Below are 23,179 nucleotides of genomic sequence, written 5' to 3' on the forward strand. Positions count from 1 at the left end.
AGGGAAGGCTTCGCCTTCCAGCAGCTCCAGAGCACGTAATGGAGGCGAGAGGACTCGGGCAGCTCCGGGTGGGCCCGGTTTGCTTGCAAGAAGCTGGCGAAGCCCCGCCGCCGCCGCCGCCGTGCCCAAACCCTGCACGCCAAGGCCGAGGGACCGCAAGACCCCCAGCCCAGGCCCCGAGTCCGCGTCCTCGGCTCTGGCTTTCCATACATAGTTGCAAAATGAATAAATTACTTACCTCGGGCCAGATCCAAGTTTTACCCAACAGAAGGGGCGCGGGACCAACAATGAACCAACTCACATGACCATGTCCGGGCGCGCACAATCACACACAGACACAGCCACCCAATTTCTTCCACGAATCTATGTGTCTGGCACTCTGGAGAGAGGGGGGAAAGCGTTTTGAGACAGCCCCGTCACCCCTCCCCTTCTCCCTTGCCGTGAAATATAAAAATTCATTTTTATTACAAGAGCGGCACCGTCCTCACCATCACGCACGCACGGAGGGAGCCGCACTCGGGTATTCACACTCTAACTCGTCAGCTCCCAGAGCGCCTGCATTTTCTTTGGAAGCCGCTTGGAGGTTCATTAATATCATTAGCATTTAACCCCCTCCCTCTTCCCATCTCCTCCCCGCACATGGCTGACGTCAGACCCCGCCAGGAGTTGGGGGAAAAGCTAAGTGGGCCAGGGACGCCCTATTCCCCTCCCCGCGGCTGCCTGTCAGAGCGCTTCTGGAGATATTACCCGAGACCCGGCCCGCAGCGACAGGCACAAAGTCACAGGGTAATGAACTTCGGGGACCCTTCGCCGCGGCGTGCTCGGCTGTCCCCGGAAACTCGGACCTGGCCACCTCTTCCCTTAGAAGATCTCCCAGCCATCTAGTTCCCCCTCTCGGCGGGCGCCGGGGCTCCGGCAGCGCGGAGCTCCTCCGCCTCGGAGACCGCGGCTGTGATTTTCGTCTTTCCGGAGAAGATCCGCGGTCTGTAGAGATCTGCTCACTGGGCACGCCTGTGCGGAGCGAGAGGTTGGAAACTGAGTAGCAGGAATGGGGAAGGAGAGGAATCTTGCCCCTTTTGCTCCGTAGGAAGACCATTTCCGTGCCTCCATCTCTGTGCTCCCACATTCCCCTGGTGCTGTCCTCCCTCTCCAGCCTGCCTGTCCTTCTCTCCATCCGTCTGTTCCAGCCTGTGTCCACAGCAAGCCGCATTCCCAACAGCTGCGGTTTTGCTAGAGCCGGGAAGAAACTTCAGGATGCTTCCATTTCCACTGTGGAACGAATTCTGAGCGCCGGGAGAGCAGGGCGGCGTGCAACCAATAGCCACCTGTCCCGCCCGGGAGCCTTGCAGGCTGGAGGGCGGCTGGAGAGCGGCGGCGCCCGGCGGCGGCGACGTGGGCGCTGCGGGCCGGGACTCGGGCGGTGCCCACCAACCGCTGCGCCCCGGGACCGCCAGCATGAGCAAGCCCGCCGGATCAACAAGTGGGTACCTCTCCGGCAGCCGCGGGGTCCCGGCGCGTGGCCTGGGGAGGGCAGGCTGGGAGGCCGGGGAGGTCCTTCCCGGAGCTCGGCGAATTTGAGCCCCGGAGTGGGACTCTCTCGGGAGTGTGTGTCCGCTGGCCTAGCTCCCCTCGGACTGTCGCGTCGGAGCGTTTCGGGGAAACTGAGAGAGCAATTTCGTTGCTTCTGGATGCTAGCATCCCCGGTCGCCCCGGTGGCGGGCGAGGTGGCGACCCGCCGCAGCCCACCGGTCCAGCGAGTGGTTTCTATTTAGCTGCCAGGTGCTGCGGGTGGGAGGGGTGAGGCGGGGGCGGGAACTGGGCCGCAGCTCCAGGCGGCCGCACAATAACGCGGCCGCTCCAAACTCGGAGCTCCAGAGCGCAAAAGCAACTCCGCAAAGCGGATTTTGAATGGAATGCTTTGCACCCCGTTTCTAGCTATTTCAAATAATCCTGCAAAACTGGGAAGCAGAAACCATTTAAAAGTCACATTTTTTCCTTAATCCTAAATCCGCGTAGGTCATAACTGGGGAATGTAAAGTATGGCGAGCTACTCTAGCAAAGAAAGGACCAAATCCCTAATCCCAAGGACTTTCCGAGCGGGAGCCCAGCACCGGCAGGAGTCCGCGGCCTGCTCTCTCGGGGCGCTTCTTCCCTCCCTCCCACTTCCTCTCGGGTGGACCGGCCAGCTGCAGCTGACCTCTACCGACTCCCCGAGGCAGGAGTGCAGGGCTACTCGGGTGTGCGAGGGAATTTGCGAGCCGAGTCTGCGGAACCTGGGGGTGCGTAGGCCTGAGCCGGCGTTGGGAGGGTGCCTGCAGGGTGCTCCAGTCTCCCCGCGGCTTTTCGGTTCCCGCCTTCCGCCGGCTGGAGGCTGTGAGTTCTGGGGTCCGTGCAGAGTGCCCACACCCTGGAGCTCTCCAGCCACCCGTGGTGTTTTCTCCTATAGCATTTTTGGCGCTCCCTGTGGGTTCCTTCCCACCTCCTCCCCCTTGGCTCGCCCTCATTGTCCCGAGTCTTTGAAAAGTTGGGAGAGTCCTAGATACTTCTGAGGACTGATAATGAAGCCTCTCTTAGGATGGATGCAATTCCGGCCTCCACCTCCCTCCCCCGTCAGAAGCAGGCTGTGTTTTCATTTTTGCGCGTTTGTTTTGGTTTGAGTGCTGAGTTTGAAAATTAGAATGAAGCGAACGTCAACAAAATGAGAATAAAGGAAACGTTCAGAGCTGGGGCCGAGAGAAGGAACCTCATTCACAGCTTCAACGCACAGCCGACCCTTGCAGGACCGCGGTTCCCTTAGCCTCGGCCTCTCCGCGCCCTAGCTGTTCGGATCTATCGGAAGTAGTGCAGGCTTAAAAAAAAAAATTTTTTTTTTTTTTCTGGGTGGGTGCTTTCCCCAAGAGAAGCAGAAGGAGGAGGCCATTCCCGTGGCTGTAGAGATCTCCAATGCAAAAACTGAAGTTGAAGGGACCTGGGCTGGCCTCCCCGCACGCACGTTTACCCTGGGACAGCCGGACCTGTCTCTGACAGTAAAGACCTGTTGGGACTTTTGCCCTTTTAGAGCTCGAAGCTTCCAGAGAAACTTGAAAAGCGGGGCTTCGGGGATGAGATAAAGAGGGCGCGAAGCTCAGCTTCCAGGTCTGCACCAGGACTCCTGTAAACTAGACAGATGCAGGGCAGACTCTCCGGATCGGGGGTCAGAGTGGGCACACGACGTGCCAGGGCACTTTCTGAGGAAACTTGCGTTTTTTTAACTTGCTAAGCCGGAGTTTGGCCTTGAAGGCCTGGAGCCTCCATTTAGGGTCGCGATGGCCTGGTGGAAGTGGCCCTCAGGGAAAGGCGGCAAGTCCCCGTCAGAAGCGCCGCTTCCTCTATGAAGTTTTCAGACCCTGGCTGTGGCCAGCGGGAAACCCACGGCCCTGTGGCCTAGGCAGTGAGGGGGTCTGCGGCCGCGGGGCGGGTCTGGACCCTGCCGGGCGGGGAGGTCTTCATCTTCGCCCGGCTGGAGAGCAGAGCGTTGTCACCCGGATCCCCGCCTGGGTGGTAACAAGACCCTGGCCAGTCACCCTTGCAGTCCAGACTAACTTCTTTCAACAGCCTCTGATGGTAATTACAGTAATCGAAGCTGCCATATATCTTTAGGCAATTATGACACACAAAAAGCCCCGAGGGGACCCCCTGGGGAGGGAAGTTAAGAACCGTTTTCCAGCCTCAGGAAACTCGGCTTGACTCACGTCTGAGCTCGCCCGGGCTAGCTAAAAGAGAGGAGCTTTGCAGCAGTCAACCAGCTTGTCTGTGACCCCAAGTCACCTTAACGTGGCTGGGTGGCGGAGTCTGAGGCGTCGACCCTCCATGCCCTGGAATTTTCGCTTCCCTCCCTTCTGGGCGCCCCGCCCCAGCCCAGCTCCCTGTTTCTCCTCGGCCTGGGCTGGGAGGTCAGTCCTGACACAAGGCCGACCAGCAAGCCAGGAAGGGGTCACCCACCCCGCGCTGGGCTGCTCACCCCCACTCGGGTTCTGCAGACCTCTATGCCTCCAGTCTGGATGGGAAGCCTGGGCTTTAGAGGGCCCACCCCCGCTTTCCCGGTGGGCTCACTGGGCATCACCATCGGTGCCACCAGGAAGATGAGGGCAGCTGGGGCGACAGTGCTACGGAGCCCTTAATAACGGGTCCCCGGCGACCAGAGCGCCTGGGTCACGCCAGGGAGAAGGGTTGAAAGGTGTGAGAGCCTCGGTTACTGTTTCCGGAGTGAGTGCTGTGCAGCGGCGGAGCTCGTGACCGAGGTTCGGGCGCGACCGCGGAGTGGTTTGGGGGGGTAGTGACAGGCCCCAGGGGGTGGAGGACAAGACCCACTCTCCGTGCTCTCCAACCCCGCCTCCCCCCCCAACCATCCCCGCTCCTGCCCTGCGGGAGAGGGGGCGCCGAAGCGGTGGCCGCAACGCCGACCGCCTCCCCCGCCAGCCTTTGTCGCCGTCCGAATTCCCATGCTACTCTTTTTGACGGGTCACTGGCGGCTCTATAGGCAGGTGCGGCGGCGGGGTTGTAATTACCCCGGCTGAGCGGGGTCCTCACCGACCTCCCCCTGCCGGGTCCCCCGCACTCTCCCCCCCACCCCCTCCACCTGAGGCTGAGGCCAAGGCCCCGCGTGCAAGCCCGCCCAGGCGCCTCGGGAGCCCGGAGTAGGTTCCTACCCTCCCGGCCTCCGCAGACAGCGCCCTCAGCGCCCCAGCTCCGCGGGCTCAGAGCTTCCCGCCGCCGCCTCTCCCGCCCCCAATCTGGGAGCTCCAGGAACCGCTGTCCGGTTCCCACGAGGCCCGAGATCGCCTGGGCCCGGGCTGGAATGCCTTTGACCTGTGGCGATGGGAAAATCAGGTGGTGTGAATTGTTATTAACTGTTTTTTTTAAATGATGTTAAAACTTTTTTTTTTTTTTAACAAATATTCCCTTTGTTTTCGGAAGAATTGTCTACGTCTAAATTGCTTCAGGCACTTGTTGGACTAGGACCCAAGAGAAAACACACACACACACACACACACACACACACACACACACACACACACACACACCTTCCTATTTCCCTCTACCTAACGCCCCTCCTGGAGCCGAGACCTCAGGCTTGGAGAATCCAAACATAATTCTCCTGTGTAGGGTAGAAATCCCCCCAAAATTGGAGCCATTAAAAAAAAAACCGAACCCCCCTTCCTCCAACAGTAGGAACATGCAGAGGAAGATGCTCCCAGGATAAGGGGGTCGGGGAGAAGAGACCAGTGTTTAGGGGAAGAGGACCTGGGGGTAGAGGAGACATAGGTAACTGCCTCCAGCTACCCCATCCAGAAAGCCACACATTGGGTAGCTCTTACCCCTAGACCGGTGGTTACGTCCCTCCCCCGCAACTTTTTCCTAAGAGAAATAATTTCTCAAACGTGAAGCACTAAGCATTTTTCCATAGGTAAAGAGAAAGTTGGGCAATTACCACTACCCTTATTATCATTAATAATCTGAGGATTAGCATCACAATAATAATCCTAATAATAACAACCGCCGGGCTCAGCTCAGAGAAAACTCGATTGCCTCCCAGCTGCCATCCCCGGTTCCAGCAGTGTTTGTTTTTCTTCTTTTTTCCCCCCTTTTACATTTCAAGTTTGTCTCCTTGCGCGCTAACAACTTTTTTTTCTGTTAAATGCAAGAGCGGAGGAGGGAGGCGGCCAAACTTTCCGCGGAGCAGAGAGGCAGCGGCGGGCCGAGCTGCTGCCCGGGCCTGCCGTAATCTTTTATTCCAAAATGGGTCTCGGCGATTAGAGGAGACCCAAATACATGTAGCGGTGCATGAATAATGCTCATTGTAGGAAGCTGACACTCGCTCAGTGAAAAAAAGTTTGGCTCTAAAATCTCTTCATTATTTGCTTTTACCGCAGCTCGGATGCTAATCCCCTCAGAGGTCAGATTGCTTAGCATCTCTCTCCCCCTCTCCCCTTTCCTCCCTCTCCTCCTCCCCACGCTCCCGCTCACCCCTTCTCCCTCTTCTCGGTCTTCCCTGCGGTTTCAGGCCGCATTTTAGACATCCCCTGCAAAGTGTGTGGTGACCGCAGCTCCGGCAAGCACTACGGGGTCTACGCCTGCGATGGTTGTTCTGGGTTCTTCAAGAGGAGCATCCGAAGGAATCGGACCTATGTCTGCAAGTCTGGAAACCAGGTACTCTCTAGGGTTGAGCTGCCAGGGCTCCCCTCTGCTCCCCACTCCACCATTTCTGCCAAGGCTTCCTCTGAATTCCCTGACCTGTGTCCTCTTCTCCACCCTCTGCCTCAACTTTGGGTGGCCCTTTGGAAAGGCCAGATAAGGTTAAGGATGGCGGAGGAGTTTTCAGGGGAAGTCAGAGCTCCCACGGTTTCTTTTTTTTTTTAATTTATTTTTTATTTTATTATTATTATTATTTTTATTCTTCGGTCACATTTTGACACTGAGTAAGGCCCTGCCCGGACCAGTCTGAAAAGCCTGCCCTGAAAACTCAAGGAACTTTAGAATCTAACGCACAAGTAGCAAGCAGAAGAAAGGGCCCCTTTAGGCTGCCCACCCTCCACCTCCGGTTCTCAGCAGCAGCCAAGCTCAGTCTACACCCTCAGATGGCACATCTGAGTCAGGGTCACCACTACCTTTAGCTAAGACTCCAAAGTGAACGCTGGCTACTGGAATCCATGGCGCTTGCCAGACAGATGCTGTGTCCTTGGACTCTGCAGATGCTGGGCTGCTCTGGAAGCGGGCAGGTGTAAGGACTCAGCAAATGCAGGACGAACCAGAAGGGAAGGCTCCAGGAAGGTAGAACCCATCAAGTTCTCTTCCCTATTCAGCTTACAAGATGAGCCTGGGAGTTGTGTTTCAGTCTGGCACAGGCTGAACTATCTCACAGAGACCGAGCAGTTGGGGAGTGAGCTGAGCCTAGCTATAGCTTCCAACCAGAGCTAACAGGAACCACCTGTGACTCCATTCCCACCTCAGTGGCTCATGGCAACCCAGGTGATCAGCCTTCTGGTCCCTACACTTTGCTCACATTCTACAGAGGTCTCACCTTTACTCCTGGGGAGATTCCCAAGAGTGCCTTAGTCAGGAGGCATCCTCTGGTAACCAAATGATGAAAACCACCCACTAATTATGTATAGGATACATATCAACTCACAGAGTCACCCAGGGCTAGTGAATTACAGTGTGTTCTTGCTCACTGCAACATCTGCTCTTAGCCAGTTCTGATAGGTTTTGATTGGCAGCACACACAAGCAGACATATACCCATAGATAAGTTATTTTGACCTCTGCACCCCCCCCCACCTGCTTTCTTGGGTTCTCAGTGTCTAGCTCATCGATGTCACATTATATACACACATGGGACTGTATCCCAGAAGCTCCATAGGTCTGAGGTTCTGGAGATCACCAGATCTGAACAGGTATCTACTTAGATTGTTGTTGCTGCTGTTGTCTGAGGAAGGTCTTGGTCTGTAGCCTAGGCTGGATTGAAACTCTTGATCTTCTTGTCTCAAGCTCAGGTGTGGGTCACCACCCCAGGCCACATTATCTTATACTTGCATGCAACAGACAGAACTGGAAAATCTGAGGTGTTCTGCTTTTGGGGAGATGGCTATCAATTCAGAGACATTTTTATCAGTCCAAAGCACTTGCAAAGGGATGATAACAAATCTGTCAGGCCTGTGTCCCTTCCCTAAAAGAATAAAAGAGTCAAGCTCTCTCTCTGGTTCACTCACTCCAGATACATATATACACTTGATGTGATTTGAAAACCCACTCGAGACATTTTGTTTTTACGTGTTTCTCAAAATACTGAAGATATCATTCCAATTGAATATTCAACTACATCTGATAATAAATAATTTGAAACTCTTAACAGTAAACTGTTTTGGTGCTGGCCAAAGATGCTCTAATTTTCTCCTAGGAACTAAAAATTCATGTCCTTCTTCTCTGGTTCTAAGACTAAGTCAAGATCATTCCACTTTCTTATTAAAAGCAATGCTGACATTTAGAATTCACTATGAGCATCCACCTACCTTTACTTTGAACAAATTAACATATCTTGCTTTGGTTTGGTTCAGTGTGTATGCAGGCTGGGGACAGCCCAAGCCAGCCTGTTTGCACTTGGGTGCAAAGCCATGTGTTCATGTGTGTCATTTTCCTTATGGATATTTCAGGGAGGCAATGTACTCACTCCCACTTCTGTGTTTATGAATATTTAAAATTGTGAAGCGAAATAAAACCCCTTTTCTGTGTATAAAATACTTATGCAGAAGGCTACGAGTGTCACTCGGTGGAGGGATGCTTGCCCAGCCCCGGTTCAGTCCTCAGCCCTTCAAAACAAAAACTTACACACATTATGTATCTGTATGCATGCTCCCTCGGTAAAGGCACCAGCACAAACACTGAAAGAAACATTATCTGAACTGGCTGTGGTAGCAGGGCAAAGCAGGAGGGTCACAGATTTAAGACCAGCCTAGGCTACACAGTAAATTCCAGGTCATCCTAACTATAGAACAGGGAGGCTCTGTTTCCAAAGCCCACAACTTGGGGATACAGCTCAATAGTCAACACAAGGCTGCTTTCAACCGCAGCACTAAATAGGGAAGGGGAAGGCTTATCTGTTAATGGCTTTTTTTTTTTTTTTTTTTTTTTTTTTTTTTTTTTTTTTTTTTTGAGGCAGGGTCTCACTATGTAGTCCTGGCTGATCTGGAAATCACCAAGATCTATCTGCCTGCCTCTGCCTCCGAGTGCTGGGATTAAAGGTGTGCACCACCACATCCAGCCAAATATTTTTATTCACCTATTTTTCCTCCACAGAAAAATCACATTAGACATTTGATTGTTTATCCCTGTCAGATAAGTATTTGTAAAGCAACAGCTATCTTTTTACCCATTATCTTGCTAATTACTCACTGTTTGATAGTGTCTCCCTGCATCTTCCTGAGTTTTCCTCAGGCTTTCAGCTCTGCCCCCACACTCTCTCTGCATGCAAGCCTTGCCCTGGCTTGCTGGCTCACATTTCAGGGATGGCTGCTCCCATGGACTTAGACCAAGCCTTCAACCTCAGGGTTGTCTCAGCTTTGTGGTTGTATAAGGACGGTATAACTTCAGCAGCAAAGGAAAGGACACAGGGCAGTGAGGAATAAGTAGTCGAGGTTTGTCTTTCAGAGCAATGGGCTCACTCAGAAGATGGCCCCAAGCAATAGACTCAAGGCGGAAAGGCAAAGAATAGTGAGAAAAGGTGGTGTCATGTCTACCCTACAGGCCAGCTTCTTGCAGAGCGCAGGGCCGGGTGGGTCGCTGTCTTCGGTCCTGAAAAGCGTCCTATGTGCTCCGCCCCTCAGGTCCGAGACGGTTTCCCTCTTGCTTCTTCTCTTAGCTCCTCGAAAATCCAGAAAGATCATTCTCTTTGTCCAACTCCCTGAGGTCGAGGACTGGTCTTCTTGTCCCAACCCTGGGAATCCCAGCCCCTTACTTACCTGGCCTGCCAGTGCCCATCGGTCTCCCATTTTACTGGGTCTGGACCTCCGCCCTGGGTCGGTGGCTGGCGAGAATCCCCACCCCAGGACCGGGTTCCAGTGCCCACCTAAGGGCCCGGGGGCCTCTGACTGCCTGTGATCTATTCCAGGGAGGATGCCCGGTAGACAAGACACACAGAAACCAGTGCAGGGCGTGTCGACTGAAGAAGTGTTTGGAAGTCAACATGAACAAAGATGGTAATCAGTACATGTCTTTATTCTCCTAATGTTGATTGAGTAGTAAGTAAATTATATGTACAGCAAATAGATGGCACTCCTATGCATGTAAATCACTTCCCCAACAGAACTCTTCTCTCCAGATGCTGGGAACTGGCCTTGGGCTCTCAGTCATAGCCTCCCTGAGATGGCAGCAGTCCCCAGCTGACCTACTGTATTCCCGGAACTAGTCCCATGCTCATACGAGGAAACTTGCGCCCCAAACCACACGCACGGAGGCAGTGCTTGAGGGCAGGAATCCACCCCCCCCCCCCCCCCCCCCCCCCAGTTGTCTATTTCCTGCTTAGGGTCCAAACGCCATTTTGCACCTCCCCCTGCAGTCTTTAATAATCGTCCTAAGATCTCACAATCGCCTAAGCCTTCTGGAACTCTCCAAGCGCAGAGACAGGAAAACCGAGAGATTTCAAGTCCTCATTGGCAAATCCAGTGTAGCCATTGAGTTGGCCCTAAGCTCTTCAAGACCCTTTTCTCGGTGGACAAGAAGAGAGAGAGAAGGGCCTAGAGGGGCAGGATGGCACACCCTTTAAGAGTGCTGCAACACCCTGCTCCTCTGAGGCCCAAATCTGAGCCAGACCTGGGTCTTCCAGAAGTTCGGGCCTAAGTGGCCCAAGATGCACTTCCCATGCTCCCGGGGTTGGGACTGGTCAAGGGCATCACTGGGCCTCGGCCAACGTGGAAGAGAGCATGGGGACTGAGCAGAGTGAGCCTTGCCGTGGCACCCTGCCGTGGCACCCTGCCGTGGCACCCTGCCCATCTGGAGTGCCCCCTCTCCTGCAGCTCCGCTCCAGCTCCAGAAGCAGGAGGGAGCGTCCCACCTGTTGAACTTATGTATTGACAAGTTGTCAAGCTCTGCTGAGGAAGATTGCCCTGAATTAATTTGTTTGTTTAAACTGTTGGTGGTAATTGTCACATCTCCCTTGACTTCCTCCACACACAGGGGAGACGACTCTCCCTTGTCCCATGCCCCAGGGTTCGTGGCCTCGGGTACTTTTCTCCTGGGGTCTTGGAGGCCAAGACCATTTGTGGGGGAAACTTGGAGGTGGAGGGAGTCGACCTCTGCGGACCTGGCTGTGTGTGCTGCTCCTTTCTTGGTGGTGGGCGCGAGGCCAGCTTGTTCTTTCAGAGGCCCATAGGGTCGCTGGTTTCCCTGGGTGGGGAGGACCGCTGAGCACCTTCCTGACTCTTGTCCATCTCAGATCCCTGCTTCCCACCTGTGCCGGCGAAACCGTGCCTAAGCGCCCTGCACCACGTGCCCTCCCGCTCCTGGGTGACCTTGCGGTCCCAGACGTGAGGATGGAGCGGCGGCATCCAAGTGTCGCGGCGCCTATGATCCCAGGCCTGTGTCCTTCTGTTTGTCTCCTTAGCCGTACAGCACGAGCGGGGCCCTCGGACGTCCACCATCCGCAAGCAGGTGGCCCTCTACTTCCGTGGGCACAAGGAGGACAACGGGACCGCTGCGCACTTTCCCTCCGCAGCCCTGCCCGCCCCTGCTTTCTTCACGGCGGTCACTCAGCTGGAGCCGCACAGCCTGGAGTTGGCCGCGGTGTCTGCCACCCCTGAACGGCAGACCCTCGTGAGCCTGGCTCAGCCCACGCCCAAGGTTAGTGGCTTTGCTGGGTCCAAAGAAGTTCCTCTTTGAGCAAAGGGAGGGGGAGGAGACACGCTCTGTTCTGAGCTGAGACATCGGGGAAGGTGGAGGCATTCCCAGCTGCCTGCCCCAAGTCTCCTGCTCCTTCTTGTTGAGCCAAAGATCCTGATGTTTGATGCACAGTAGACCACCCTCCGAGCGGCTACAAACGCGCGCTCCTGAGAAATGGGTGGAGGCCAGACACCTGCACCTGTGGGGAACGCTAAATCGGTCATGGTTGGCCAGTGAAGCTGTCTTATCCCTGAGTGCAGCCTTAGAGGCCAGAACAGGCTAGAACTGCAGTTGACTCCACCTGGGAGAAGGGGGCTCCCGAGGTGCCCCGGGATCTATATACTCCTGGACGATTTCAGTGCAAGAGAGAAAATCACTGTTGGGAGGGCTGTTTTCCCCCCGGTGCGGCCTACCCACTGTTAAACCAATCCCAGGATTGGCCCGACCAGCAGGGGCACGGCCTGAAGTACCTGGGAAGGCTGCCACCTAGGGACTACATCCCAAGCCTGGAGTTGGTTCCTCCCAAGGCCCCCCGCTGAAGGAGAACCTGGGATTTCCCCCAGAGGAGACCAGCTGCAGCCTCACACGGCAGGGAAGCCAGCACCTGGGCACATACACACGCACAATATTTAATACTGCTTTCTTACCCTTGATGTGTATAATAAGCTCTGGAAAGTAGTGTTATGAATATGTTGTCAGTTATGAATGGGAATGCTCTGTGAATGATTAAGATGTCTAATTGAAATATTTCCATAATATACTAATCCTTTCTAAAAATACTCATATGCATATTTGTGTTTGGGATGCCTATTAATTTATACTTTTTTCACATCTATTTTTATTTACACAAATGCAGGCAGTTCTTGTCTAAATGGAGAGCCAGGCCTGGGACTTGGCTCAGCCCAAGAAAATGTTACCGCAGGGACAGAATAGCCAGACACCCCTTTGGAAGACAGAGACCCTCAAAGAATGGAAACCTGCCTCCCCCAATAAACACCATCCCCAGATTCTGTAGCGAGAGATATTTGGAGGCGACTAGATGCATAAGCCGAGCACCAGATTCCTTCACACACACACCCTCTGTTTAACCAGGACATTGAGCTGTGGCTCCCTCACTACCAGGCTTTTCTCCTTTCCCCTCCTCCCAGTATCCCCACGAAGTGAACGGGACCCCGATGTATCTCTATGAAGTGGCCACTGAGTCGGTGTGTGAATCAGCTGCCAGGCTTCTCTTTATGAGCATCAAGTGGGCGAAGAGTGTTCCAGCCTTTTCCACCTTGTCTTTGCAAGACCAGGTATGACCAGCAGGGCACCAGGGGGCGGAAAGGAAGCAACAGTCCTCAGCCTTAGAAGCTGGATGCCACCTGCATGAACCAGCAAGGCAGGCATACATTCTGAACATGGGGAAACCATTTATCTTTACCAACATCATTCTAGAGGTTCAAAATATCTACCTTTGGAATCATTGGTTAGAAATGTACCTATGTTATTTCAGGGTAGCTAGATGCGCTCTATGTAAAACACATACAGAATCATATAGAAGTACATGATCTCTTTCTAAAGTTTAACTGAATCATCAAATGTTAAAAATCTTAATGTTCTTTAACACTGGAGATAAGCCTGGCATGAGGACACACAACTGTATTCCTAGCACTCAGGCTGAGGCAGGAGAACCTGGAGTTTGCAGCCAGCCTGGACTACAAGTAAAACTATTGATAAAATGATGTTTGCTTACAAACACTCAAGCCTAGAAGGATAGAAGGTCGGGAGAGTATTGGCATGTGGGATTTTATATCTTCAGCTTTATAGTCTCCACTGTGATGTGTACAGCTTGGGCCAGGAGCTTATCACCATGGAGAACCAAGAGACACATGTCTTGTTGACTAGTATCTTGTTTTATTCTTGTTGGTTTGCTTGGGAGCATCGATGAGGATCAGATCCAGGGCCTCGTGTGGGAGGGAAGTATGCTGTTACCATACAACACCCTTAATCCTTTCACTGCTTTTACAACTTCTGGAAGCATATATATATATATATAATAAGCAAATATATATATAGTAATTTTACACAATTCTTTGGTTATAAATGATGTTCAGAAGTAAGAAAATTATGTGCATCTAAAAACCTGCATTTTAGCAAACCCCACAAAAATTTTAGGAATATTAAAAGTTGTCCTTGTCAACATATTTTAATCTTAAGAGGAGGGAAGAAACAGAGTGGCCACAGCTACCTGCTGCTAAGAGCACTCACAGAAATTAACAACAATTTTTTTTCAAAAGGCTAATAAGCAATCTTTTGCTTCTTTTTCCTTTTTGGATAGCGGGGATCAAACCTGGAGCTTGCCTATGCCCAGTGAGTGCTCTGTCACCGTGTTACACACAGTTCTAAGAGCAGGGGGTTCGATTCTTTTCATATTTAACTAATCATAAGCGCATCCTTCCAGATGCTTCCTTTAGGGGACAATAAGCCAAGCATACATTGATATCCTAGCATGAAATATGGCCACCATTATTGTTTGCCTCTAATTAAAAAAATTATTTTCTGTACTCAATGTAATAAAATAAAGGAAGCATTTTAAAAATTAAACATTTTGGTCAAATTGTGAATTTAGTTACAAACCTTCATGATTCTTAGCTTTCAGAAGTAAATTCTTTCATATAAATCATCCAGCACTAGCTGGTTTTTGAAAGATTTTTAAATATAGATAATTGTTTTCAAGGTTGAAGGCAATATCTTTGGTCAGGGTTACTGCTTGACCTTTAATCTTTTGTACTCTCTCATTCTCTCCCTTTCTCTCTGTCTCTCTGTCTCTGTCTCTGTCTCTCTCCCTCTCTGTGTATGTGTGTGCACACACAGACTCACACACATGCATATATATGTATGTATATATGTATATATATATATATATGTTGGCTATTTTTTTTCTGAAAACAAGAATCTGTAGATGCTAATCCAAATGAAATCCCCTTCCTGTCTGCCACTGAGCCATTTGCTGGAGACCCTTTCAACAAGAAGCAAACTACGGTGAACTGGAAAGTGGCATCCAGTATATTAATTTGGAAAAGAGCCAGATTTCCATTTTAAATATTCAATAGCACATTTTATTAGAATGAAAATGACAAGCACCTTGATGCTGTCCACTTATGAGTCTCAGAAAAATCAGGCAGGAAGGCGAGGTAAACTCAGCAAAACCCGATTAACATAATTACACCCTGATTTTCCCTCATGCCTCTTGGGAATTAGTGATCTCTCCCTCTCCCTCTCCCCCAGCCCCCTCAACTCTCCAGGAAGAGGGGGACCCTGACCTACAAGCTTAGTCAGGAGTCTTCAGTGTTTTACACCCGAGCAAGCCACCTGCTCAGCCGCTGGTGGCATTTTATGGATTTCAGGTATCTAGAGAAGGTCTAGGTAGCCAGGCATGGGTGGCAGCAAAGATCTGAGAGGCAAAGCCTTTCCTGAGGGAAGGGAGCTTGGAGGGATTGGAATGGCTGACTCTGAAGTACATGTCTGTGTGTCTATATAGGCACAGCTTCAAAGAGAGAAAATGCGGGAAATAGAGGAAAATAGATTATTTGGATTTTTTTTTAAAACCAAGACAGGCATTTAAAACACTTTAAAGGAAATTTACATATGGAAATTGTTTATAAATTTATAAATTACACACTATATTATATTATACATCTATTGTATGACAGCTGATGCTTTTGGAAGACGCTTGGAGAGAACTGTTTGTTCTAGGAATAGCACAATGGGCCATTCCGGTTGATGCTAACACTCTACTGGCTGTATCTGGTAAGAATTGCACAATTTAATGACTTTGTTGTAGAAATTACCATAAAAATACATTACTGAGAAAAGAACAACATGTAAAGAATAACAAATTCCTGCTGAACAATAGAGTATACCTGTCATTTATAAATCTATATTTAAATGCAAATAATGTTGTTTTGTTGTATTCATGACTGCTTGCATTGTTATTTAAATGCAAATTACTGTGTTTGTTATCATCCAAGAGAAGATTTTATATTAACTTTCATACAATATAGCCAGTTTACATGGAATCAGATATCTCAGAGTGACAATTGAATAGATATTGATATGCAGGATTTTGTCAAAAATCAATATTAAAACATGAAAATGCCTTCCTCTGAGCGTATTTATCCCATATTTCAATTCTAGGCTTGAATAGTGACAACACAGACCCCCAGAAGCTGAACAAGATCATCTCGGAAATACAGGCTTTGCAGGAGGTGGTGGCCCGGTTCCGGCAGCTCCGGTTGGATGCCACTGAATTTGCCTGTCTGAAATGCATTGTCACTTTCAAAGCTGGTGAGCAGACACAGATACCCCCTCTCCCTCTCTCCTCCTTTCTCCACCCCATTAGTTCAGCTTCTTCAAAGTCTAGCTCTAGACTGACCTGGGGGGCGGGGAGACTGGGGGGGGGCAGTGGTGTTTTCATGGAGCTGATACTCTGAGGTTGGCCTGGTCTTCCATAGCTGTGGAGACCCGCATGCTTTCCAGGTAGTCATCCACGTCCAGTGCCCTGTGAGCCCACAGCCCTCCCTGTTCGGTCTCTCACGGTTTCCCGGTCTTCGTTTCCAGTTCCTACACACAGCGGTTCTGAACTGAGAAGTTTCCGGAATGCCGCGGCCATTGCAGCTCTCCAGGACGAAGCTCAGCTCACGCTCAACAGCTACATCCATACCAGGTGACCGCTATTTGCTGTGAACATGTACTTAAGAAAATTGCCTCCATTGTGAATGCTCCGGCGGGCAGTAAGAAGCCAGTTCAAACGTCGTGACTAATTATCCTGTTGCCAGCCAGTTAATTTAGTTAGAATCCACGTCCTCACCTGTCTCCGGGGGAGGGTGAGAAGGGCACATTGAATTAGGTGGTGGGAGTCCAGAGCTATGCCAGACACAGAGCGCCATGCTGGCTGAAGAAACTGCCCAACCCAAAGGAGCTGCTCCCATTGGTGAGTCTGGGCGCGGAGAGTCCAAAACAACTTAGTCTGAAGCATTAGGTTGCTAGATCAGAAAGTGCTCAGGTCATCTTCGGACAGGTGCCCTTCTTCAGAGGCCAACCCCAAGTTCAAGGGGCACAGGGCTTCACCAAGGCCATCTTTACTCTGGCCACGACTGGAGCTTGGGTTTGGTGATTGGCGTCTGCTGAGCGATATGGGGTCCCAGCACCCACCACATTACTTCTGTCTAGGCAGGGTCCTCTGAATGACGTCGGACATTGATAGAAACTCTCGAACCCGGGCACTCAATAAAGTTCCCCTGGCTCAGCTTCTGATTCTATTTTCAGAAGCAAAGAGGCAGGCTTTTAAAAGAGTAATGCAACCTCTCTAGCTTCCTAGGTTGGGACTGTGGTGGATCTGAGGTTGGAAGAGAAGCAAGAGGGACCCAGGGAAGCCTGCTCCATCACCTCAGCATTAGCTATAGACACCGTGTGGTGATAACTGTATGGACAGCGGCCATTAACGCCTCCCTTCCCTGAGGGGTCAGAGAAATCCCAAGTCGGCAGCACCTGTGCATGCTAGGAGCTCCTTGTTTATGTCATAAATCACCCTTTGAATGCTGAATTACGAGTAAAACTGCTCTGCGTTGATAAAACACCATTGAAATGGCATTACTTGGTAGCTCATGGAAGCATGCTTTTCCAAAGTAAAGTGCAATGGCTGGGAAATGTAAAACCCACCTTGAACTAAAGAATACAAATCGTAGGCGCTTAATTTTGTATTTCAAAATTACGAAATGGAACCATACATAATGCGGGCATGTTTCCCCCATTAAGGCCGACTCATGTACCATAGCTAACCTTTGGCACGCAGAGCTAGGAAAGTATTCAGAACACTAAACGGAGACCACGGACTTCAGTTATTGATTCGGGCAGGCCTTTGCTAGGTGGTCACCAGGCACAGGCGGGTGATGCAAATTATCAGAAGGGACCGCCCTTGCCCTGGTGTGAAGTGGGCAGAAACATCACTCCACGCAGGAGAGGGGAGGAAGTGAGGCGTGGGAGACGGACATTCTGATTGGGAAAGAGGGAGGGAGGTCCAGGAAGGCTGATGAATGAAGGAGATGATATATGAGAGGGGGGGTTCCAGTAGGGAGGGGTGGGCCCAGCGTCTGGGGGTGGGGGCTGCCGGAGGTGTCGTGTGAGGTTCTGCAGGGATGAGCAGGGCCACCCTGAGCCAGCCTGGTACTCCAGGAACTCCCACCACAGAGGATCACAGTCTACTTTGGAGGCACGGTGAGGATGCCGCATCTCACCCTCAGTGTCTGGAAGTGGCTGAAGACGTCTGCTTTGTCGTGGAGCTAGCTCACACTCCCAGCTGAATTATAGCTTATGTCTGGAGGCAGATATGTGACCAAGGAATGAGTCCTTTTTGGCTTAGCTCCTTCAAATCAGTGGACACGCTAAGTATGTCCCTGTCTGGAAAACAAAATCTGAAATTGGACTGAAAAGCTAACACACAGATTTATGTATCTGTCAGTGTCCTGTAATTGGCTTTTGTAGTTACCTAGGATGTAGGAACTGGCATGTCACAGTGCCGTATTAGAACTGAAGATTATGAATCTGTGATAGGCACAAAATATTTAGAACTGAAAAAGAAGCTTCTAATTGTTCATGCTAATAGATGAAGTCAGGGGTACATATTCTACAAAATAATTTAAAAATATATCTTCATTTTTAATTTTCTTTATTTAATTTTAAAATATCTTTATTTTTTAATTTAAAAAATTTTTAATTTTAATTTTCAAACCCATCCCCACCCTTATCTCCCTCCCAACTCCATGTACTTTTTAAAAACCCCATTGAGTCCAGTTGGACTGCCTGATGTGCTATGGCAACTTACCTGGAGCTGCATCCCTCGGATGCTTCCTCTCCCAGCAGCCAGCAGCCGTCAAAGGCACCCCATCTAGGGGTGAGACTTCTCAGGCCCCTCCCCATTCATGCTGGAATTTCAGCTGAATTGATTTTATGCAGGTCTCGAGCGTGCAACCATGACCACTGGGAGTTCATGTGTTCTACGGGCCCGAGTGTCTAGAGAACATTCTTTCAAAGCCGTCTTCTACCACCTACGGCTCTTCCCATCTTTCCATCCTACTTCTAAAATGAGCCCTGGGGTGGGGGTGGGGGTGTGTGATACAGATGTCCCCTTGATGGCTGGGTGCTCCACAGCCTCAACCTCAATACAGTCTGATCTGTCGTGTGGGTCTCTGGAGCAAGCATTGTATCCTGGAAAAAGCCGCTCCCCTGAAGAGGGGTGAGAGTTGCACTAATCTATGGCTACATGGATAAGTATTTGAGAGCAGTTTGACACTGTGTCCATTCTGCAACATAATACTGGTGGGCGCTCCCCTAAGGCCTATGACCTACTCAGTCACAGGTTCTTAGCCCAGTTAACAGTACCAGGCATGCGTTCATTTGGTGGAGTGGTCCTTAAATCCACTACAGAATAATCTTGAGCAGTGAGACACACTGACACACACATTGTTATTGTTTCTAGGTGGCACTCTACTCCGTGTATAATAAGCCATTCTTATTAACCGAGTGACCAGCTCTTTCCCAACTAGAGAATAAAGGAGGTGGGAGAGATGAGGGGATAATCCACTTGCAGACAATCAGGAGTTAACTCTTGGGCTTGGGCGCAGCTCAGTGGCAGAGCACTTGATTGCCTTGCACGCACAAGGCTCTAGGTTCATTCCAACACCCACGCAAGGTGGTTTAATTATCGGTGGTTTCTGGATTCTCCCAAATCCATCCTTTCCAGCATATGCTATCTCCTGCAACAGTGTCTCATCATGGAAAAGGTTTAGCGTGTTGGGTGGATTCAACAGACATGGTAAAGACTGTCTAGGTGTCTCTGATACCTCAGCTCTCCAGAGCTCTGTCTAACCCTGGGAAGGGAAACAGTCACTGAAGAGAAAAGTGACCAGAGCTGAAGGAAGCCTGGCAGAAGCCTCAGCACAGAGAACGAGAGGTGATGTTCAGGTGTTTTTGCTTTTCTGCCTCTTAATGTTGTTGGTTGGTGCTTTTGTTTCCTTGGGCTCCTTTTGGTTGGTTGAAAGAGTCTCATTCTATAAGCCAGGCTAGCCTGGATTCGCTGTCACTATGTAGTCCAGGCTAGTTTTGAACTCATGGCAACCCTCCTGCCCCAACTTCCTGAGTCCTGGGATTCCAGTATGAACCACCACATCCAACATTTTTTTTATTTTTACTGTAGATAGCCATCATCATTTCCACACCACCTTACCAAGTGTTATCTGGTGCCCTGGCTAAGAGTCGTAATGAAACTTGATTATCTGAGAGCCAACCAGGGTAGCCAGAGTGAATTCTAAGCTTTATCTCTGGCTGAGAGGAGGATCTCTTTGTCCAGAGCTAGGAGACAAGGATGGAGGTTGTTCTCCTAGACTCTCTCTGCAGAGTGGGTCCATCAAGCAGTTAAACAGTTAACAAGTTCCTGCAGGAATTTGATACCTGTGGTTTCAAGCACCTGTGGCCTAGGTGGGACATGGCTCAGTCACACACATGTCCCTGGGGCTCGGTTTTAGGTGCCTTTTTCTCAGTGGAGGAATGCTTTCCTGTAGAGGGTACTGATGCCCGGCTCCAAGCCGTTGGCTGGAGTGGTACCAGGGCATGAGAGGTGGAGTACAGCATCTAAAGACAGAGGGGATTGAACACGCACATCTGAGTACAAATGTGTGTTGGACATCAAGGAAGGAGATTGTTAAGCAATTTCTCCCGTCTTTAATTACGTGCCAATTTCATTGACGTGAAAGCTGGTGGCAACTGCCGCCCAACAGGACTCTGTCTTTAATTTGCAGTGTAATAAGGGCGGAATTATTCCTGAGAGTGACAAAGTGTAATGCCTGAATAATAATCGGGAGAATTGCTTAGGAAAAGAAGCCATCTTATTTGAGAGGAATAGTCTGTTCAAGAGTGTTGAGAATTTAAAAATATGGATCCCACTGCCAGCTTCATAATCAACCCCTGTGGTCATTCCCGACAGTGATAACGTTACATTTGTTCTTGGATTTTAAATCAGCATCAGGTGTGTTAAAGCTGATTCGTCTAGAAATAAAAATGTACTCCATTTGCTGATGTCGGGGGTGGGGAGAGAGAGGGAGGGAGGGAGGGAGAGAGAGAGAGAGAGAGAGAGAGAGAGAGAGAGAGAGAGAGAGAAGAGAGAGAGAGAGAGAGAGTTCGATCAAGCACATGTGATTTGGGCAGGACCAATCCTGTTTGGGGATTCTAAGAGTCCACCTGTGAAACAGGGACCGAGGCTCCTGCCCTGGACTCCACTGCAGCACGCTGCTGCTGCAGTCTACAGCACGCTCCTGCAGAGGCCCAGGTCAGGAAGTTCCCCTAGGGCTGATGTGTGTTCAAGTGTAAGATGTGAGTCCCTGCCTCTGTGGGGCTCTGACATTCTGTCACGGCTTCTCCTATTGCAGATACCCCACTCAACCCTGCCGCTTTGGGAAACTCCTGCTGCTTTTACCAGCTTTACGTTCGATTAGCCCGTCCACCATAGAAGAAGTGTTTTTCAAAAAGACCATCGGCAACGTGCCGATCACAAGACTGCTTTCAGACATGTACAAATCCAGCGACATCTAAGCTCTCCAGCACCCGCTTTCCAAGATGGGGCAGTAGCAGACGGACTTCTACCATACAGGACAAGCCTCAACTAACAAACCCTCCTGGAAGGAGAAACCTGGGAATGAGTTGCCTTCAGGAAAAAATGCCAGTGGACACAAAACAATGGCTCTGACCCAGGGCTCCATGGAAGCGGGACAGCTGGGGAAGCCAGGTGGTAAACAGTTACTGTTGCTGTGCCCTGGGATGGGTGAACCGGGGCCACCACAGGCCGAGCCAGCCTTTCTGCCTCTGACCTGGAAGATCCGGCTGAACTCTTCAAAGCTGAAAGACAAGCCCACCCTCTTTTCCTCTTTAGCACATCAAGTCAGTTGATCAACAATAGCTTTGTGTAACATCATACTGCGGCCTTCAGAACTCGGTCGGGTTGGAGCATTTTACTTTAAAAATAATGCTTAGGTTTTAAATCAAAAGTATTATCAAAATTTTCCCTTCTATCATAATACTTTATTAAGTGGCCTTCAGAACCAAGTGAGTAAGTGAAATGTAGCTTATGCTGTGTAATTCCCCTCCCCCACCCCCTTTTTCCGTTCTTTTTTCTTCTTTTCTTGGTACCACACCCAGGCCAGGCAACCTCATCAAAGGAACTGACCACAGAAAGGAGTTTCTCGCCAAGACTTAGCATCCCAAGCCAGAAGAGCTCTAGAGAAAGAACTTCACACCAGGGAAGACGACTCCAAACAGCCAAACCAAATAAAGTGGAGCCCGGTGACGGGGTGAGGCTGGTCGCTGTCCGTCATCACAGTGCTGAAGCCAAAGGCCGCAGGGTCAGCAAGTCACACCAGACGGTACGTGAACATGCAAGCCAGATGGAATTTCACAGAGATGCGTGCTAAACAGGTTCCCGATCATTCCATTGCTAACAGCCTGGGACTCTTGAATGCTTTTCAGAAAACTCTGGTTTCTAATAAAGCCTCGAATGCACACACACACACACACACACACACACACCACCCTACACTCTAAGCTGCTCCTTGGGTATGAATCTATACTTATGGAAATGTAGAAACAAACATTTTTAAATAGCTGCTGTACTTTTCACATTTTGACTTATTAGGTACTAGCACTGAGGGGGAGAGATTCAGCACTTGGACTAGCATAGGATGAATCAAACTTCTCTTGTACAAAGTGAATTAACTGATTTGTGAAGTTAAAAAGGCTGTACTCATTGTATTTACAAAGAATAAAAATATATTGAATTTAAGTAAACTCTGCCTGATTTCTTTCCCACCTCCCGGGCTCACTTTTCCCTGTCAGCTACAAGGTGGAGGTGGTGTTGGTGGTGGTGTTGGTGGTGGTGTGGTGGTGGTGGTGGTGGTGGTGGTGGTGGTGTTGGTGTTGTTGTTGGTGGTGGTGGTGGCGGCGGTGGTGGTGGTGGTGGCGGCTTCAGCTGGTGTAAAAACCAAAGCTTGGAGCCCTCCAGCACGGAGCAGAGAGAACCGAGCTACAAAGGCAATTTCCTTTTTACAGTGAAGCCCATTTGTAAAATGATGAATAAAGAAATAAAACATAAGATCTCATTCTCTACAGCACTCAGATGTAATTGCCTCTGTTAGGAAAATTGTTGTGTGAGGAAGAACAGGGCCGATGAACGGGTCCTCACTCCCCGCTCCGTTTCCAGCTCTTACCAGTCCTGACCAGGAGCTGCAATCACTGTGCTGGTGAGGAGGATGAGGAGAAAGTAACAGGAAGGTCGTGCAGAAGTCCCAGGAGATCTCCGGGAAGTGGCCCCTCTGCTGGGGCCCCAGGGTGAACAGCATGGACTTGGGGGTGGCAGGCCAAGCAAGAGCTGGTAGGCCTGTGTTCTCAACCCAAGTGACCTTGCGGCTAGAATGCATGGAAGTTCCACCATCCATGCCTTGTCTGCTGATTCTTCAGGGAACGGGAAGTGTATCTTGAGCGGGTAGCACAGTGCTAGAAGACTTGCCTGTTGTAGACATGGCTCTGGGTTCGAGGCCTAGGACCATACAAAAGCAAAAGGTCCTCAAATAAGCGTGTGAGGACATCCCTTCCGCTCTCTTTATGTCGCACAACTCAAGTGTCCACCAACAGGGAATGGCCATGCTGTGGCAGATAGGGAAGGGCTAGGGCCCATGTTTCATTGG

At 50.4% G+C, this 23,179-nt stretch overlaps 1 protein-coding gene across 1 annotated transcript; it reads left to right on the forward strand.

The window, feature by feature from the left end:
- Positions 1-652: 652 nt before the first annotated feature.
- On the forward strand, positions 653-22,278 carry Nr2e1 (nuclear receptor subfamily 2 group E member 1). The gene is made up of 9 exons (XM_028890246.2): positions 653-1,480; positions 6,044-6,189; positions 9,643-9,730; positions 11,134-11,369; positions 12,557-12,703; positions 15,104-15,200; positions 15,588-15,737; positions 16,011-16,116; positions 20,873-22,278. The coding sequence occupies exons 1-9, from the start codon at positions 1,456-1,458 to the stop codon at positions 21,033-21,035; spliced, it is 1,158 nt and encodes a 385-aa protein (XP_028746079.1). The 5' UTR covers positions 653-1,455; the 3' UTR covers positions 21,036-22,278.
- Positions 22,279-23,179: the final 901 nt, after the last annotated feature.

This window comes from Peromyscus leucopus, chromosome 8a, assembly GCF_004664715.2.
Source record: "Peromyscus leucopus breed LL Stock chromosome 8a, UCI_PerLeu_2.1, whole genome shotgun sequence".
NCBI classification, from domain to species: domain Eukaryota; kingdom Metazoa; phylum Chordata; class Mammalia; order Rodentia; family Cricetidae; genus Peromyscus; species Peromyscus leucopus.